The following is a 20,507-nucleotide window of genomic DNA, read 5'->3' on the forward strand; positions in this document are numbered from 1 at the left end:
ACTACTTCAGTAACAATATGCTATAATGTTCTCACATTTTATTTCAAATTCATCATCATGACAAGGTATTGCATGAACCCCTGGCATTTATCACATCCCCCTCCATCCTCCTGCACACAACTCCCTGTGTTTATGGCCACTGTAACCCTTTCATTCCAATTGATTCAATAGTCTCAAAATCATGACACAAAAGCCCACAAATATTCAAGTTATGAAAATAAACATGTTCAGTTGACAATAACAATCTTTATTATGACAAAACTATTGTTATCCTCGACCCTTTCTTGAAACCTGGGCAACCAATGCTTATCAACAGATGTTTACTGAGCATCCAGTTTATGCAGAAGATATCTCGGCTCTAGGAGTGAATGAGTTGATATTCTATTCATCCCACGTAACGATGAGTCACTGTGAGCAATCTGAGGCGACGTTGTTTTTGGTTTAAAAATTGACATTAGGCAAATTAACTATCAGCGGCAAAGATCACAATGTAGGTGAGATGGGCTCGAGAAAAAAAATTCAAAATAGAAAGCAATCCGAGAGACCAAGGGAGAAATCAGGAGAGGCAAGAATCTTCCTAGAACTAAAGAAGAAATCCTGAAAGGAAGAAACTGACAATATATAGGGTTGGCCAAAAAGTTCATTCATAAGACATTATGGAAATCCCTAACTTTTTGTCCAAATAATCTGGTGAGAAAAGCATGATCTAACTAAAGTCAGTAGGTATGTGCATCACTTGGATGGCCTTGGGCAGGTCCCCTACAGCTTCTCAGTATCTCAAGGCTGGAAGAGGCATTAGTATCACATATCATGTTTGTTATGAATTTATTAAGTATCAGGAACCAGGGCAACTGCTTTACATAGATTATATTAGTCATAACCACCATGTATGGTTATAATGTATAACATTATAATGTATACATGGTTATACACCATGTATAAAATCTGTTATGATTTTGAGACTATTGAATCAACTAGAATGAAAGGGTTATAGTGGCCATAAACATGAGGAGTTGTGTGCAGAAGGATGGAGAGGGATGTGATAAATGCCAGGGGTTCATGCAATACATGAAACCCTCCTAATCCTAAGGGATTGCGGTTAGGAAAGTTAAATAAATTATCCAAAGTCACAGAACCAGTAAGTATCAGGGAAAAGACTCCACCCAGTTCTCTCTGACACATGCTCTCTACTCTACATTATGTTGTTTTCCTTGAAGGACATCAAATCTGGTCAAACTCCTGTGACCTTTCAGTCCATTTATATCAAACTGCCAATATGGGAAATTTCTTCGAGGATGGGATCTCCTGGCTACTTAGGCAGCCCATTCCATCTTGGAATATCTCTGAACTCGTTAACTCACATTCATTCATTCAACAAGTATTTCTAAGTACAAATACTTTATGGGACAGGTGTAGTGCCGGGCTACCCCCAGGCAATATAGGAGTGACCAGATTAAGTCCCCGCCTTGATGGAGTTTATACTCCTGTAAGAAGAAGAAGGGAAAATAAATAAATAAATAAACGTTTGAAGTGAAGTGAAGTCACTCAGTTGTGTCCAACTCTTTGTGACCCCATGGACAGTAGCCTACCAGGCTCCTTTGTCCATAGAATTTTCCAGGCAAGAGTACTGGAATGGGTTGCCATTTCCCTTCTCCAGGGGATGTTCCCGACCCAGGAATCAAACCTGGGTCTTCTGCGCTGCAGGCAGACACTTTACCATCTGAGCTACCAGAGAATCCCTAAATAAAGGTTTAGAGGGTGATAATTGCTTTGGGAAAAAAAAAGAGTATGGAGGTTTAGGAGAGGGAAGAAACAGTTTGTTATTTCATATAGGGAAGTTAAGGAAGGTCTCTCTAATAAAGATATGAGACATTTATGACATAATATGCACATATCTATGAGAGATTCGCATATATATATATCTTATATATATATATATATATATGAGAGAATCCATTCCAGCAGAAAAAGAACAAGTACAAAAGTTCTAGGTAAAACCTTATTCAGCATAGTTGTAGAATAATAAGGAACCATGGTGGTGGAAACAGAAAGAGCAAGGAAGCAGGGGTCAGAGAGACAGGGGACCTGATCAGTAAAGCTCTTGTAGTTACAGTCAGTGCGGAGCTTTAGAAGGTTTTGAGCAAAGAAGTGACACAGGTATATATAGAAAGAATCACTTCAGCTGCTATGTTGAGCACAAATAGTCCAAAATAGTCCAAGAGAACAAAAGGGCCAGTTAGGAAGCTATTATACTCCTCTCCTGGCTCAGTGGTAAAGAATCCACCTGCAGTGAAGGAGACTGTCTCTGATTCAGAAGACATGAGTTCAGTCCCTGGGTCGGGAAGATCCCCTGGAGAAGGACATAGCAACCCACTCCAGTATTCTTGCCTGGGAAATCCCATGGACAGAGGAGCCTGGCGGGCTACAGTCCATGGGGTCACAAGAGTCAGACAGGACTTAGCAACCAAACCATCACCACAGGAAGCTATTACAATAATGTAGGCAAAAGAGTTTTGTGCCTAGAATCCAAAGGTAGCATTGGTGATGCAGGCCACTGGTCAATTCCATACGATTTGCTGATGGAAATTTGTAAAGAGTAGGACAAAAGAGAAAGCAAAGATGATGTGAGGGGTGTTTGACCTCAGAAACAGGAAGAGTAGGGTTTCCAACTATTGACATGGGAATGACTGGGAAAGACTTTAGAAAAGGGCAGGAGGGGAGGGAAGAGAAGGGAAAACAGGACATTGACTTTGCCCTGGGAAGTTGACAGCTGCCCATGAGACATTAATAAGCAGATGGGAACTTCCCTGGTGGTTCAATGGTTAAGATGCCACACTTCCAATGCAGGGGATACGGGTTCAATCCTTGTTCTGGGAACTAAGATCCCACATGCTGCTCGGTATGGCCAAAAGGTAAAAATTTTAAAAATAAAAAAAAATAATAACATGCAGATGGCAGCTCAAGGGAAACTAATTGCTATAAACCCCGTGCTCTAATTTTACCTGTAAAATGTGTGGAATACACATCCTCCTAGCTCTCAGTGTTAGGAGAAAAGATGTTGAGTGCTCTCAAATGTAAAGCACATGATCAAACCAAGACTTGATCCTGATGATAATTTTTTATAATCATAGAAGTTAAAATCTCAACAGTGAAGAATGAAAGGAACACACAGATGGGGAATGTGGCCCCATATGGGTAGTAGGATGAGAACAGAGGAGAAAACAAGCCTGATTGTGGAGATGTAAAATGAATGTGTTGGCTTTAATGGTGTGTTGTAGCCTTGGAGATGATGACTCGCTTGGGCAGCTTGCAAGCTCCACGTGATTAGTTAAGTCTTTCAAAGCCATTTTCTCATTCTGATGCTTCACAATCAAGTAATTCCTGGCAAGGAAGATCTGCTTTTATTCCTCAGGAATGATGACTGCTCTAAAAAGAAATGTCTGGCTTTATTTCATGGCCTTTTCATGGGCCTTATTTCATGGTCTATGGCACCTCATGCTTCAACTTCCTGTCCCACATGTCTCTGGAGAAGGGGACTCTCACAATAGATACAGCTTCAGACTCCATGTTGCTAGAGTGACAGCCATATCTTCCAAGATGACAGCACTGGGTGGGTATCACCACCTTGCTCTCCACGCTGGAATGCTGGCTCCTTCTCTCGGGGAGGAAGAGCACAGTGTGGGCTCTCACTGTGTGTGAACTTACACACAGTGTGTAAGTCCCGATTTACTCAAACTAGTTCACTGAATTCAAAACTAGGCAGTTAAATTCAGCTTGTTTATTTCAAAAGCAAATAGTTAAAAAGAAGAAAATGTCAAGGGATTCCTCAAACTGCATTTTTTTGGGTTTTTTTTTTTTTTTTTCACATAAACAATTCATTGTTGATCTGAAGAACAAAAGAAGACGAATGAGTGTTCACAACACTTGGAGCTGGCCTGATTTTGGTTTTGGCAGTGGGATTTTTTTTTTTTTTTTTTTTTTCTGCTCGTGGGATCTTAGTTCCCTGACCAGGGGTTGAACCTGGGCCCTCAGCATCAGCAGTGAGAGTTTGGAGTCCTAACCACTGGACCGCCAGGGAATTCCTGGGACTGGCCTGATTTATACACTTACTTTTACTTAAATCAAGGTGACCTCTGATAGAACTATTTTATGCATCAATGTGTGTGTAGGTATGTGCCCAATCACATCCAACTCTTGTGTGATCCCACGGACTGTAGCCCAATAGGTTCCTCTGTCTATGGGATTTTCCCAGCAAGAAAACTAGAGTGGGTTGCCATTTCCCCCTCCAGGGGATCTTCCCAACCCAGGGATGGAACCCGAGTCTCCTGCATTTCCTGCACTGGTATGCAGATTCTTTAGCACTGCATCACCTAAGAAGCCCAAATAATCAGTAATAAAGCCAAAAATCCCAGAAAGAGAGGAGAAAGAAAGAAAAAAACAAACAAACAAACAAACCCAGAGACAGGAGGGAAAGAAAATTCCATGTTAAAATGGTACCAATCTGTTCATTGTTGTACTAATGCTGCTATAACCAAACAAGACTATTTTTCACTAGGCGACACAGTCTGCTAAAATCTGGGCCATCAGTAAAGAGCTGAAATAACAATAACATTTTTTCTGAGGAGTCAGCATTCTGTAGGTCAGGGAAAATACACTGGAATCTTAGAATCTAGTTCCAGCTCTGCTAAAACCAATGACATCACGTTTGACAAGTCAATTAACCCACCCTACATCTCTGTTTCCTTGTATTTAAAATAAGAAATTATTTCTTAGGTAGCTTCTCACTTTGGAGTTCTATCATCCTATTATATTATAAGTGCTTAGAGTACTGAAGGGAAAATTGCAAAACATTAGCTGGGGGACCACCCTCGAAGTCCAGTGGCTGACTTCTCCTTCCTGCAGGGGGTACAGGTTTGATCCCTGGTCAGGGAACGAAGATCCCACATGCTCTTCCACCAAAAAACAAACAAACAAACAAAACTTAAAAGAAAAGAAAAAAAAAAAGAAGCAATACTGTGACAAATTCAATAAACACTTTAAAAATGATCCACATCAAAAAAATCTTTAAAAAAAAAACTAGCAAGACTTGTATCTCAAGCATTGAACTTCAGACACACATATCTGGCCACACCAGCCTCTTCATTCTTATTTCAACCCACTTAGCATTCTCCTACCTCAGCTCCCTGGATGATTGTACCCTTTACCTGTATGACTTTTGTATGACAGTGGTGAAGAATCTGCCTACCAATGCGGGAGACACAGGAGATGTAAGTTCAACCCCTGGATTGGTAAGTTCCCCTGGAAAAGGAAATGGGAACCCACTCCAGCATTCTTGCCTGAAGAATCCCATGAAAGCATGCATGTTCACACTTTCCTCTAGGATATGGTAGGGGAGGGGCATCTATCAGGCCGATGACCTCACTTGTGCTGACCAGATGATTTCTGATGATTTCTGACTGGTTTAATCCTCCATTTCTGGGAGAGACCCAAACTGTAATTGAGTCTCAATTTGATGACAAGGGACTGAGCGTGACTCCATTTGTAGATTACTGTCTTGTTTTTAACAGGAGAATTATTTCTTGTGCATTTTTTTAACATCACCACCTCCATCCTGGGGAGATGACAAAAGAACATACACTGGTAACTTTTATTCAGATTCCCCTCTGAGTTCATATGGCTCTGCCATAGGGGCCTGGGCAGCCTCTACCGTTCAGAGAAGGAAGGCTCCAGAACATCATAAAAGAGAGGTGCCCAGCCTTACCTCACCAGGCCTTCAGAGGGAAATGCACACTGGCCCTCAATATTCCACACTGGTCCTTCCAGCCTGAAGTATGGGTTAGTGAGTGGATGTTTAGAAAACCAGGGGATAACCTCTTGCCTCCCTCCAGTACTTAGTGAAGTGAAGTCGCTAAGTCCTATCCGACTCTTTGCAACCCCCGGGACTGTAGCCTACCACGCTCCTCCGTCCATGGAATTTTCCAGGCAAGAGTACTGGAGTGGGTTGCCATTTCTAGTTACATGCAAATGAAGAACACTCATCGTCTTTTTAAGCAGCAGTGTTCTACCTTCTTCAAGGCCTCCCCTGCCACATCCACGTGCATTATGTGGTGGTGGGAGTAGGGGCTGGGATAGGGGGCAGTAAGCTGCAGTCCCCAATGCAACACTTTACTAGAGCTTCTCATTACCTACTCCTGAATCAGCTGCTGCTCCTGCTGCTGCTGCTAAGTCGCTTCAGTCACCTGAGTACTTAGTTAAATGCAGCGGTGCTTCCATTGTCATTCCTTGCTTTGGGCTTCCCTGGTGGCTCAGACAGTAAAGAATCTGCCTGCAATGCCGGAGGCCTGGGTTCAATCCCTGGGTCTGGATGATACCCTGCAGAAAGAAATGGCAACCGACTCCAGTATTCTAGCCTGGAGAATTCCATAGACAGAGGAGGCTAGCGGGCTGCAGTCCATAGGATCTGTATTACCCTATGGACTGTCTGATTCGACTGACAATTCATAGCGTCTGTCCATAGGGTCTGTACAGTCCACAGGGTCTGTATGACCCTATGGAGTCTGACACGACTGAGTGACTAACACTTTCACTAATACTAGTTCAGAATGCCTGGATCCAAGGGCTCTAGGCTCGCCGCGTTTCTTCCGCGTGATCTCCTCTCTCCAGCTGCCACACCCACTGCAGCATGGCCACAGCCTCAGAGTCCGGCTTCTTTATTTTAAAATCGGATTTCAGAACGCCTTGAGCTCCAGACCAAGCCTCAGTGGGCAGGGGGTGCGCCCTTCCTTGTTCGCTCCTGGGCTTCCCGACCTCCCCACCTCCCACGATCTCTCCGGTTACAGAAAAGAACCGGTGATATAAGTTTCCAGAAAGAACTCCCACCCACCTCCAAGCCTCTCCTTTCAGCAGCGCGCTGCGTTTCTGGCGATGCTCCAAGTCGCGCCAGCCCGCCACCAGGACGCAGTGGGCGTGGTGCATCTGCGGCGTTCTCTGGGCGGGGCGACCTGGAGAAAAATCTAGCAAAAAGAAGATTCCGGTAGCCTCTCCCATTCCTTTCTCCGCTCCGTCCCCATATGACTTCCTGATGAAAAAAGCTGTGTCACCCTGTCTTGCTCTAAAATATTTTTAATCTCCGAGCCATACTATTTACGCGGGTGGCGTGGAGGTGAGGGTCTTCAAAGGGTAAGATTTAGCAGCCGCGGCTTTTTGCACTTTTTGCAGAGCTCGAACTCAGCAGGGAGATGCGGGCTGTACGCAGTGCAAAGTTTCAGGCAGAAAGCATCCTTGGGCTCCGTCTAGATACCCGGCGGTGGAAGCCGCCTTATAGCCCTTTCCTTCCCCATGCCCCATGAATAACAGTGACCTGGGGCTACTGGAGGCTGCGCTGGCTCCGTGCTGCTCATTTAGTCGTGTCCCACGTTTTGCAACCCACAGACTGTAGCCACCGCCCGCCCCCTCCCCACCAGGCTCCTCTGTCCATGGGATTTCCCAGGCAAGAATACTGGAGTGGGTGGCCATTTCCTCCTCCAGGGGATCTTCCTGACCCAGGGATCCAATCCGTCTCCCCTACATTGGCAGGCGGATTCTTTACGACTAAGCCACCAGGGAAGCGGTGACTCTGAGGCAGAATTTAAGAAACCAGAGGGGAATGTCTGCTCTTAAAGGGGGGAGGAAAAAAAAAAGCTAAGAAAAAAGTGATACCAGAAAGTTTTGATTTTTCAAAGCCTTTCAATTCAGTTCATTAGATTCTCACAGGCTAGGGAGGTTTGTTGTTAAACTACAGAAAGATGATTAAATGTTACATATTTCCAGTGAAATCCTAAACACCATCAAATGCTCTCGGTCCTGTCAGGGAGCACGCCCAGCTCTTCACAGAGGAGGCCACACCAAGGGCTGGCAGGAATCCAGGAAGGAAGAAGTGGGCGGGGAGTAGAGGGGGGGCCTTCTTTCCCCAACACCGCAGGCTGGGGTGGAGGTGTCACCTGGGAAATGAGAAAGATATCTTCGTCAAGAAGCAGACCTCCGTCTCCTCGAGAAACAGCCAGTGAGTTAAAGGAAGCAAGTTTCTTCTCGTTTTCTTTAAATTATCCCTGAGTTTGAGCAGTGTTGTTTTACAGGTGGGCAGGGGAGGGGGCGGGGCTTCAAGGTTTCTAACTGGAAAAGCAAGAAGCCTGTCTTGCCTCTCTGAAAATAAGCTGAAGACGTTGGTCAGTTGCTCAGTCGTGTCTGACTCTTTGCGACACTATGGACTGCAGCACGCCAGACTTCCCTGTTCTTAACTATCTCCCACAGTTTGCTCAAACTCATGTCCGTTGAGTCCATTCATGTCCACTGAGCTAAGGATATGGGGTCTAAATAATATCCCTCCCACTCCCCCTCTCTCCAAAAAAAACGACCTAGTGATTGCTTGCTTTGCCTGAGAAGGCACCATTTGTTTAAGGGTTGTGACCCCATCCACACCCCTACACACACCCAGAAGTGCCCCATGGATGCCCTAAAACCTGAAATCAACTCCCTCTCTATCGTCTGGAGAATTCAGAGGTTCTCAGTGGTTAAAACACTTTAAGAGATCATCCTTCCCAGTTTCTGCTATTTGGAAGAAATTAGGAGGAATTAAGGGCAGGACAGTGGAGAAGGAAATGGCAACCCACTCCAGTGTTGTTGTCTGGAGAATCCCATGGATGGAGAAGCCTGGTAGGCTGCAGTCCATGGGGTCGCAAGAGTCGGACACGACTGAAGCGACTTTGCAGCAAGGGCAGGACAGAGGGGAAGCGCAGCAAGCTCAGTCTCTTGTTCCTTTATTCTTCCATCCCAGGTGCTCTAAGTCACTGAGGTAGCCCTGGTTCACTATCCACCCCCCGTCCCCCTCCTCCCATGGACACAGGACATGAAGTGCCAGGTTTCCACGGCTCTTAGTCTTCAGAACCCAGCCAACCCTGGAGGCCTACCAACTAACACCCTGAGTCCGTGTCCGGAGAAGGTGGTGCTTTTTACTCTCACCTCAATATCACCCTCCGATTTCAAACTTCTGACACCAGTTTTTCTGTCTCAAAGTGAGAATGATTTGTGACTTACAGTTGAGATGCTGTCTTCCACATATTCTCCTGTGTGGTTGTCTACATGGGAGGAAGAAAAATAAGAAGCGGGGGGCATCTTTCTCCTCTGAAAAAGGTGAGATTCTCCAGTAAATAAATGACTCCAAAGAAACCAACAAGTCAGAATGAGCAGATTATTATTTCCTCTTCAGCCATGCAGGTAAGTTGCAAGGAAAATGCAGATAAAGATTTTAATGTAGGGTTTCTGTCTTTCCTAGTGGGCTGGTTATAGAATAAAAAGAGAGTATTTGTTTTGCTGCATCAAAGCATCCTTCCTGCTAGTTGTTTTCTTTTAAATGGGCAAATCAGGAAATGGTCTGTACTCCACATGAAATTAATAAGGATGTGGGGCGGTTATAGACTGAAAGAATGGCATTAAGCTAAAAGCAAAGGAATTAATGGTCATCAGTACACAAGCAAAAATGTCTTTAATAGCTCCAGAAACCTGAGCTTCTCAAAGTGAGAAACATACAGCATTTCAGTTTTTTTATTAAACCATTTCATATTTGATTATTTGTAATCCATATAACTTGTGTTTATTAGATATATCCAATTTAAAGTCATGTGTGTACTGTATCAGAACTGAAGGTATTAAAAAAATCAAAGGCATCAACTCAGATGGGTCTGACCATCTAACAAAACAATAAGCACCTATTTTTCATAACACTTTAAGTTCCGTATTAGCTGCCACTGTATTTATCTCAGTTAACTAGACTAATATTGCATTTCAAATGAATTAATGCAGGGAAGGTAAGGCCTTGAAGTATAGCTATGATGCTTTATAAGAAAAAAAAAATGTGGAGACTTCCTTGGTGGTCCAGTGGTTAAGAATCTGCCTTCCAATGCAGGAGATGAGGTTCGATCCCTGGTGGAGAAACTAAGATTCCACATGTTGTAGGCCCTTGCACCACAACTAGAGAAGCCTGTGTGCTGCCCTAAGGACCAATGGAGCCAAGTAAATATTCAAATATTGTTTTACAAAAAGATAAAAAGTGTGGGGATACATACGAGGAACTAGTAAAATGTACCTAGGACCCCTTGACCAGATATCCCACGAGGGGTATTAATAAAGAAATCTTTCATTAGAAGAACAAACTGAAGATAACCATTAATATATTCATTACCAGGCTGTCCATAGTTTTTACAAACATGTTTTTAAACCTAAATTAGGACACATAATCAGGTAAGAATGAGTACATGAATGAGAACGATAGAGCATGATATTTGAAGGTGAAATGGTTTCAGAATTTCTTGAGTCGATGATTGCTATTCATAAAAGAAATAATGCCCACAACTTTACGGAAGCCCCTGGTGACCTTCATACTCAACGCTCATGTCCTTGTGTAGTTCCTTCCCACAATGAATCAGACAGACTGGTCTCTGGACCAATAGAACAATGGTAGTGATGTGTGTCTTTCTAAACCAGGTCATAAGAGGCATAGCTTTGATTTCGTGAATGTCTTGCTCCAGGGGCAGCCAGCTGCCATGTTGCAAAAATCTGCAAGCAGCTGCCCAGAAGAGCCCACACGGATGAGGAATTACCATCCTACTGAGTGAGCCACCTTAAAGTAGATTCTGGAGGCCTAATCAAGCCTTCAGATAGATAACAGTAACCTCATACAACATCTGACTGCAACACCACTAGAGACCCAGAGCCAGAACATCCCAACAAGGCCATCCCTAAATTCCTGATTTGTGGAAATTAAGAAATAAATTATTGGGATTGATCCTAAATGTTTGTGATCTTTGAAAATAAACTTCAAATTCATCTCTATTTATAAAACCTGGTTCTTGTCTTCCTGCAGCTTAAAATTTGGCAGAAGAACTTATATGGACATAAATAATCAAAGGATTGGAAGAAGAACTTAAGCATTCTCAGTAACTGCAGTGGAACACTGTGAATGCAGATATGCCCTTGAACTGTACAAAGACTGTAAGAATGCTGGTAATTGTGTGAAAGTTTCCAAGGTGCTGTTACAACACATGCCTGATTACAACACATTACAACACATATGAAAATATGCTCTGATTCCACAAGGAACCAGGTGCCTCCCAAGCTGGACTACAAAGTACAGTCAGCGCAATAGTTGGTTAAGAGCATGGACTTTAGAGCCAGCGTGGGATATTTGAGGGGCTCTCCCCAGGGGGTGCTAGTGGTAAAGAACCTGCCTGACATTGCAGGACACATAATAGATGCAGGTCAGATCCCTGGGTCGGGAAGATTCCCTGCAGGAAGACATGGCAACCCACTCCAGTATTCTTGCCTGAGAATCCTATGGACAGAGGAGCCCCAAGGGCTATAGTCAATGGGGTCACAAAGAGTTGGATAGGACAAAACAAATTAGGAGGCATGCATGCATGGGAGATTTAGATCTCAGCCTGCCACAAACTAGCTTATGACCTTGGTCAAGTCACTTAACAACTTATCTGTAAAATGGGGATGATAATCATACTGGACTGATAACATTGTCATAAGAAATAAATCGATGAGATGACACATACTAATAATGCACTTAGATCAAGGCCTGGGACACGGCACATATTCTGATAGCACTACAATCTCCATGGAGGGAAAAAAGCAACCCAATTAATTGCTAACCAACTTAATACTAGGGAAGAAACTTTACATGAAGTTAAGCAATTCCCCTGTAAGAGATGGACTTTAGTGTGGACATAATAGTGATATGTACATTTCCCATTCAGCCATTTGTCTTGAACTTTTAAAAGCTTTTCAGGAAATTTTGAATCATTAATCTAGAGTGGATCTGAGAAATCAAGTGCTGAAGCCTTTTGTAGCTAAGAAGACTGAGGCCAGAGTCGGGGTAGGGGTGGGGATGGCCCGCCTTCCATAACAAACAACACTAAAACCAAGAATAGACAGTTGGTTTTTGGTTCTCTGCTCTTTCCATGAGTGTTCACTGGACTGGGACTGAGTATTGAATACTCTTGACTTTCTAGTCACCCCAAAGGCATTTTAGCCTAGCAAGAAGTTATTAATTCAATCAACATTTACTGTGATGGCTCAGCAGGTGAAGAATCCTCTTGCAGAGCAGGAGACACTAGAGACATGGGTTCAATCCCTGGGTCAGGAAGATCCCCTGGAGAAGGAAATGGCAACCCACTCCACTATTCTTGCCTGGTAGATCCCATGGACAAGGAGTGTGATGGGCTATAGTCGAAAGGGTCACAAAGAGTAGGATCCCACTGAGCAACTAAGCATGCACAGTGATAGGAATGATGCTAGATGCTGGAGAGCAGAAGGTCTGATTGCCATGTTTCTGAGGACCTCTCTACAGTAGAGGTTGCAGACATTTACTAAATGATTGTGAAAATAGATGCCACCTCCGACTGTGTAAACATCTTGTTGTTGTTGTTCAGTCACTAAGTCATGTTTGACTCTGCAACCCCATGGACTGCAGCACACTAGGCTTCCCTGTCCTCCACTAGCTCCCAGAGTTTGCTCAAGTTCATGTCAATTGAGTCAGTGATGCTTATAAACACACTTAGTAGAGGAATTTGGCTCCATCAGGAAAGATTTCCCCAAGGGAATGACAGTTGAGCCTAAATCTGGGCAAGGCTAAGGACAGGATAGAAAAGATGAGTCGCTCCAGACAGAGAAAGCAGCTAAAACCTTGTGCAGATGGGAGAACAGAGGGCTGGGGTGGCTAAAACACCAAAGTGAGGGAAGGGAAAGGGGGTACGCAGAGGGCGAGGCTTGAGAATTAGTTTCAGGTCAGGTCTAGACAGACCTTGACAATCATCTTCAAGATTTGGGGTTTTATATTAAAAGAAATGGATAACTACTGGAGAGTTGTAATCAGAGACCGTGTGATCAAAATTCCCTTTTCTAAAGATTACCTTCCTCTAGAACAGGAGTCCCCTGACTCTGGGATCTAATGCCTGATGATCTGAAGTGGAGCTGATGTAATAATAGAAACAAAGTGTACAATAAATGTAATGCTCTTGAATCATCCTGAAACCATCCCTCCTCCCTTGGTCCATGGAAAAATTGTCTTCCACGAAAAGAGTCGCTGGAGCCAGGACACAGAGGTTCCTTAGGGTGGTGGCAGTGTAAATAGGGAAATGTGGATGGATTCAAGATACCTAGGTAGTAAAATCAATAGGCTTTGGTGATAGATTAGAACAGAAAGATTGGAGAGAGGAAATGAGAGGATGATGTCACTGAGACAATTCTACAGTCTCTGGTCTGTAGAATTGGATGGCTGGAGAGTGACATCATTAACTAGGGGAGGGAATACAGAACAAGAGTTTGAGAGGAGCAGAAGGGAGAGGGAGATTGGCCAAGGTATCACATTTGAGGAATATTTTTTTTAAAAAGACTCCATATCCATTCGGTTTAGATTTTTCAGTATTTTATTATGGCACACAAGATAGAGTATGGTACAGTGTTCTTACTTCAAGAAATTCTCAAACCAACCACTTCCATTTGGCTAAGGTTACTTTTTCACATATAATTTGCTTCTGTCTGAAATTGACCATGTGCAGCATCCCATGTATAAGGAACATAAATGTGAAAAGCTTGATTTCTGAGGCAACTCCTAGTCTTTACAGAAGCCAATGTATGGAGAATCCTTGTGGTTCAAATCCATAGCATCAGGGCAGATAAAGCAATATTTTACCTATTTGCTTTGGTGAGATATATTTAACTCAAAATATGTGGTGTGATGGGACCTGTAAACTTTAAATGGAGACCACTTTGCTTCCAGATTAAATTCATGACCTTTAAGAGGTCTCTAAACAACAAATATTGAACAAACTTAGCTGACAAAGCAATTATCTAAGAACAGAAGCACAACAAAGGATAATCAGCAACTTCATTGACATTCCACATCAAGTGCAAGTGCAAGAGCTTTCATACCTTTACAGTGAACGGGATGGACGGGCGGGGGTGTGTATATGATGCAGTGTCCAACCAGTTGGAGCTATCACTGAAATCCAAATAGTTCCCAATAAAGACATGCAGACCTATGGCAATGTAACACACAAGTATAGAATCCCCCCTTTAGTGACTGATCACAATTTCATTATCTATATCTGTAGTTCTTAAAAAGTTTGAAATAGGTGGTATTGAAGGCTACTTGAGGCAACAGAATTAAGCTAACTATACACTCAATCATGAGCTCAGGATTGCAGGCAACATGTTTGCAATGGCAAATAAGCTTCAATATTCTTAACTCCCTTAAAAATTACACATTGAGAAAATTTTATTCCTTCTGATTACATCATTTGCTTGGGCTTCAACTTCTGCTCATGATAGTTAGGCTATACTTTTTAAATGTGGTGACAGTGACAGATGAGTGGGATTCACATTCTACCCATATGCTTTTACTATTATATATTAGTGTTCCAGTTACCTGTTTACCATAAAGGTAAACACGATTTCAGACTGCCTCCAAGAAAGCCATTCCCAGCATTATACAGTTCACTTACGGGGCAAAGTATATTGCTATTTACCAAAGAAAAGGAACCCCAGGGATTCTCATTTATTCAAGTTTATTATCAGTAAAATTTTCGAGGGGAGAGATTTTATGAATGGTCATGACCTAATCATATCCTCAGAATTACCAATTAAGGGGCGGAAATGCACTGTAATTGTTAAAATTTTGACTTGAAAAAATTTGGAAGTCTATAGTCTACATCTAGTGTCTGCTATTGGTGCCCTCTTTAAGATTTCTGAATTAAGTCAACAAGCACAGCAAGGAACGTCATTCAGTGTAACTTTATTTACTATTTATTGCACATAATTCGAGGTCTTTAATTTATAACCACCAAAGATTCAAAGGACTATTTTTTTCCCATGAAGTTTAACATTAACATTAGTGAATTCATTTATTCATGGTGTGGTTTTTTTATTGTAAACATCTGAATTATTCACATTGCCATAGATCCTGAACTCATAAGCGTGGACCATGCACAGGCTGGCAGCAAGCCAGGAAGCCACTCTGCAAGCAAACAGATACTCTGCGGAAGGAGAAAAGTCATAGCACAACATTTAATGTCCAACCTAAGTCATCTCAGAATTATACATATATTGACTTCTTATTCATATAGTATCTGCAACTCAACTGGTTGGTTGGTGATAGGGTTGACCTGATTTCGGAAGAATTATTCCTGGAAAAATTAAGGGAAGGGGAGGGTTCAATCTTTCTTCTTAGTGGCTTGCTCCTCCCCAGCACCTTCATCTTTTTTCTCTTCCTCCTCTGCTTCTTTGGTTTCTTCTGCTTCTTCGCCTTCACCTCCTTCTTCCTCCTTTGCTTCCTCAGCATCTTCCTTGGCAGCTTTAACATAAAAAGCAAATGTACAAACTCCAAATGCAGGGTGAGTCCAATCAAAACATTTCTGCTTTAATTTTGTGGGGAAACACAAGTGTCAGAATACTTCCCCCAAACCTCTTTCTCCATGCAACCAACACCTGCTGGGCACAATCTGCCACTGAACAGATATTTAAATAGAATGAGATTAGGTTCTAGGTACTGGATGCTCTGTTCTTTCCAGGACCTTGGGTTTTCTTTTATTATGTGTTCGGAATTCATTTTTGTTTTTTAGGACACCAAATGGCTGAGTTAAATGAATAGATTTTAAAATGTTTCATTAGGAATAAAAAGCAGCAGGAGGATTTTTTTTCTTTTTTTATGTTACTTTCAAAAAAGTACCATGCTAATCAGAGATTGTGTGTCTCTGGGAAAACAGCCAATTTGAGCAATGAGGTGCTTACTAAAGATCTGTTGAGGAAATAGATGTATTTTCTTTTTAAGATTATCAACTCTTATCTGAATAATATTTCCTGGGCATAAGTGAGGTTTCATGTATCTTACCAAACTCCTAACCATAATCCATGCCCACGCTGCCCCTGGAGTCACAGGGTGGTTTTGCTTTTTATTTGGTTTTGTGTTTTGTTTTAATCCTACCTTCTTCCTCTTGGGCTCCCTCCTCTTCCTCAGCCTCAGCTTCGGCCTCAGCCTCAGCCTCAGCCTCAGCCTCTTCCTTCTCCTTCTCCTCTTCCTCTGCTTCTCCTTCAGAGGGCGGCTCGTCCTTGGCTTCCTCAGCTTTAGCAGCCTCGATGGTCTCCTCCACCTCTATCTGCTCCTCCTGGACGTGGCTGGTGTAGTAAGACGGGAAGGAGCGGGCAGACATCAAATAGGAGCTGGTCTGCAAACCTCCATAGGCAGATCGGCCAAAGACCTGGGAGCTCTGGGTGTAGCCGGTGGTTAGGCTGCCCACACTGGTGAAACTGAGCCGGGTCTCCTCACCTTCCAAGAGTTTCCTGGGGAGGCAGGGGTTAACAAACATGAACACCGGAAGTGTGCTCAGCCCACCACTCATCACCTCCCCCAAAGCCAGGCTGAAAGGCAAAGGCAGGGTTGGGAATTATCATAACCTAATGACTGGGGATGCTGTGACTGAGTCCAGGAGAAATACACAAAACAACAACAAAAAAAGCGCCTTAAAATATAGTCCTGTTCCTTACGCTTGAAATGCAATGGGAAGCTAAGAACAGGCCTCATTATTACAGGATTAAATTCTTCTTGGAAAAGGCCAAAAAGTAACACAATTACTCCAAAGGACTATTTTTGAAAGTTTCTGATTCAACAGAAAGGAAGTCTGATTTTCTCCCTAAGGTTGACAGGCTGCTACCTTGGCACTTCCATTTTTACCTGTAAGCTGCAATCTCAATGTCCAAAGCCATCTTGACATTGAGGAGGTCTTGGTATTCCTTGAGGTATCTTGCCATTTCGCTCTTTGTGGTTCTCAATTCATTTTCCAATTTGTTGATTGTGTCCTGTTGGAAGACAACCGAAAAAAAAATCTAAGTGTAAATCTCCACTGCTATAATTTTACTACAGCATAGCTGCAAAGGCCTAGGTTTAATTAAAATCAGAGTGCACATCCTAGCTAAAATCTCCCCTAAAATAACTGTCTTTTTTCTTTTTAAACCTTTGATTGCCTTAAAAAAAAAAATCCAGCTTCACAAAGCTAGAGATGAAAATCAAAAAAATGATAGGAAAAAAAAACTGATAGAAGAAACATTTTTTTGTTTTCATTAATTAATACACCTAATGATGATCATAAAATGCCTGCAAAGAACTAAATGGATTTTTTTAAAGTTGTCTCTCACTCACTAGTTAGCGTTATCAATTTTATCCAGATTGTATACAGGAAATCCACTTATTTGTAGGAGAATGAAGTAGATAAATTTAAATTTATTTTCTCTAAAATATTTTCTATGTATCTTATTTTTTTCTTCTCTCCAGAAAAATGGAGATCCTTAAAAGAAAAAGAAATGTTTTACTATGACTATCATCACCACTGCAATTTTGACTGTATTCCTGTCTCACTGCTAAGGGAAGAGAGTAGTTGGAAAAACTAGTCAGAAAGGATAACTGGTCACAGTAATCCTTCAGAACTAATGAGAGCTCATCGCTATATTTATTAATCAGATGATCCAACCTCTGCAGCAAAGCAACTTGCGCTGAATGCAGGACAGCTGAGAGGCAGACCAGAGGCAAAGTCCAGGTCCAGTCCCTCCTCCCATCCCCACCCAATATCCTGCAGGGCTGGGCAGCTTTAATGAGGAACGGAGATTCAACTGCACGCAGCATCCATTAGCACACCGCAGTCGCGTCCCTGCCCCGCCTTCCAAGTGCCCCACCCCCTCCCACACTGCCCCCAGGAAGTCAAGTTCCACTCCCCCCTTAATATCTGCTTGCTAATGCCTCATCTCTGATCTTCTCTTTCTAGGCGCGCCCTCAAGTCTCCGCCACCACCCCCACTCCGGCCCATCCTAACTCGATTCTGCAGCACCCTCCCCGCCCCCTCTGCGTTTCGCCCGGCGCCTTACCTGCATAGCGCTAATGTCGGCGTTCTGCTTGTCCTCTAGTTCCTGCAATTGCTTCTCCAGGGCTTCGTTCATGCCCCGGCATGCTTCGATCTCCAGGGTCTTGGCCTTAAGCAGGCGGCGGCTCTCGGACACCTCGTCCTTGGCGGCGCGCACAGCATCGGTGTTCTTGGCGGCGCTCTCGGTCAGCACCGTGAAGCGGCTCTTGAACCATTCTTCGGCATTCTGCATGTTCTTGGCGGCCAGCTTCTCATACTGGGCGCGGATGTCCTTGAGCGCGGCGGAGAGGTCGGGCTTGGAGGACACGTCCATCTCCACGGAGATCTGTGCGTACTGGATCTGCGCCTGCAGCTCGGCGATCTCCTCTTCGTGCACTTTCTTCAGAAAGGCGATTTCGTCCATCAGGCTGTCGATGCGCTTTTCGAGCTCGGCGCGGGCGAGAGCCGCCTCGTCGGCCCCTTTGCGCGCTTCCATCAGCCGGCCCTCGGCGTCCTCACGGCTCAGCACCTCCTCTTCGTAGCGCGCCTGCAAGTTGCGCAGGGTCTCCTCCAGCCCCTCGCGCTCGCCCTGTAGTGCCTGCTTCTCGTTGGTGGCGTCTTCCGCTGCCAGACGCAGATCGCGGATCTCCTGCTCGTAGAGCGCCCGGAAGCGGGAGGGCTCGGAGTGCTTCTGGCGCAGCACCAGCAGCTCGGCTTCCAGGACCTTGTTCTGCTGCTCCAGCTCGTGCACGCGCTCGATGAAGCTGGCGAAACGGTCGTTGAGGTCCTGCAGCTGCGCCTTCTCCTGGGTGCGGATCGACTTGAGGTCGTTGCTAATGGCGGCGACCTGGCTCAGGTCGAGGCTCTCCAGGCTGGGCATCAAGGAACCGGAGCTGGAGGAGTAGCTGCGCCGCACGGACAGCGAGGAGGAGACGGGCGCGGAGTAGCTGGAGTAAGCGGAGCGCGCGGTGCTGTAGCCGCTGCGCACGCTGGAGATGTGCACCCGGGGCGTCTCCACGTAGCGCCGTTTGTAGGAGGTCGAGTAGTACGGCTCGTAGCTGAAGGAACTCATGGTGCCGGTCGGTGCCCCCCTGGCCGGCGGCGGAGATGGGGGCCAAGAGAGAAGAACGGGGAAGAGAGGGAGAAGGGAGGATGGATGGCTGTGTGCGGCTCTGCTCGGTCCTGCCACCCCTATTTATACTGAGAGGACTCTGACGCAGCTGCGATCGATCACGGCGCGCCAGGCCAGTGGGGGCAGCGCGCTGCTGCAACCAAGGCAAGGATTCTGCGCAAAAGGAAGGTGGGGGTGAGCCACGGCCCGCGGGGATGCTGCGGCTGTAGTCCTTTGCACTTTTCTCTGAGACCCTCTGTTTTCTCTCAGACCCCGAACCCCCTCACTCATTTCCTTTCCCCACCCCCACCCCATCCTACTTAATCCTTGACCCCTGTATTACTCGGATTCGATCGTGCCTCTAATAGCAAGTTATCATTCCCAACTGACACCTTAGTTTTCCATACCCCACCCAGTACCATGGAGACACACTACCCCTCTAAGTCGCCCCTTCCCCACCAGGGTTCAGCATGCCTCTGGTATTTATGGTGCCTCCTGGGCACTGGAGATACAAACGATTGTCTAAGGTTGCATGTATGCGGCATATATGGAGGAAAGTTTTCTATTTCTCTGTAGCTCTTTCTGGAACTTTCTTTAATTTATCTCTTTCACCTGATTTTTTTTTTTTTAATTTTCATGCTCTCCTCCTACACACGCGCGCGCGCGCGCACACACACACACACACATACGTGAAACTGCGGCACTCCCGCTGTTGAATTTAGTGTTTCTAAACCCTTTGCGCAGTTCATATCAACCTTTTAGTGTTCCTAGATTTTCTCATTTCTTTCTGGGGAATGAAGCCTCGAATACTTTGAGCGTATTGAAGCGTATAAGTGGAAGGGAGCTGAGAAGGTGTTTGAAAGTAAGGGGAGAAAACCGACTTGCAAAGGCAGCGGCCAGCTCTGCAGCGGGGAAACTTCTACTGTCACACGTTGCCTGTATCTTCTTCATCCCTAAATTCCTGCTCCACACCACTAACTCAATCACATTGAAAGCCCCTTTCCCTCTTTTTAGACCCACGTTGCACCCAACCTGATGATTTCAAGGAGCTAGGCAGGTGGCTGATTTTCAGAGGGAAGCTACTGCCGCCGCCGGGAGGGCGGAGCGTGTCTCCAGGGAGCAGAGCTCCGACAGAGACGCCTTGTTCTGGGACGGGTGGAAAATAGCCCTGTGGTTTAGCCACCGAACCCCTCTGATAAACACACAACAGATACAGTCCGAAATCCATTGTTTTATTTTAGGGAACACCCAGGTACCTGAAAGAGTGTGCACGCCGTAATGCACACTGATAAAGCCCTGCGGTTACAGAGCATTTTCACACGTTATGTTAGAGAGTCCTCCGGTTTCAGGGACAGATTGCAGAGATATACGTAGGACACCTAAGCTTTTTCTAAGCAGGCATTTAATCTGTGTTTTCTTTGTATAAGAGTAGCATTTGCGGTGCAACATACTGATTTTTTAAAGAAGCA

The 20,507-nt window shown here is 44.5% G+C and overlaps 1 protein-coding gene across 1 annotated transcript; it reads right to left on the reverse strand.

The window, feature by feature from the left end:
• Window positions 1–13,448: 13,448 nt before the first annotated feature.
• On the reverse strand, window positions 13,449–19,110 carry NEFL (neurofilament light chain). The gene is made up of 4 exons (XM_019966374.2): window positions 17,953–19,110; window positions 16,769–16,893; window positions 16,022–16,377; window positions 13,449–15,391 (listed from the first exon to the last, which is right to left on the reverse strand). The coding sequence occupies exons 1-4, from the start codon at window positions 18,997–18,999 to the stop codon at window positions 15,252–15,254; spliced, it is 1,668 nt and encodes a 555-aa protein (XP_019821933.2). The 5' UTR covers window positions 19,000–19,110; the 3' UTR covers window positions 13,449–15,251.
• Between the last annotated feature and the right edge of the window lie 1,397 nt (window positions 19,111–20,507).

Source organism: Bos indicus, chromosome 8, assembly GCF_029378745.1.
Source record: "Bos indicus isolate NIAB-ARS_2022 breed Sahiwal x Tharparkar chromosome 8, NIAB-ARS_B.indTharparkar_mat_pri_1.0, whole genome shotgun sequence".
In the NCBI taxonomy this organism is placed as follows: Eukaryota; Metazoa; Chordata; class Mammalia; order Artiodactyla; family Bovidae; genus Bos; species Bos indicus.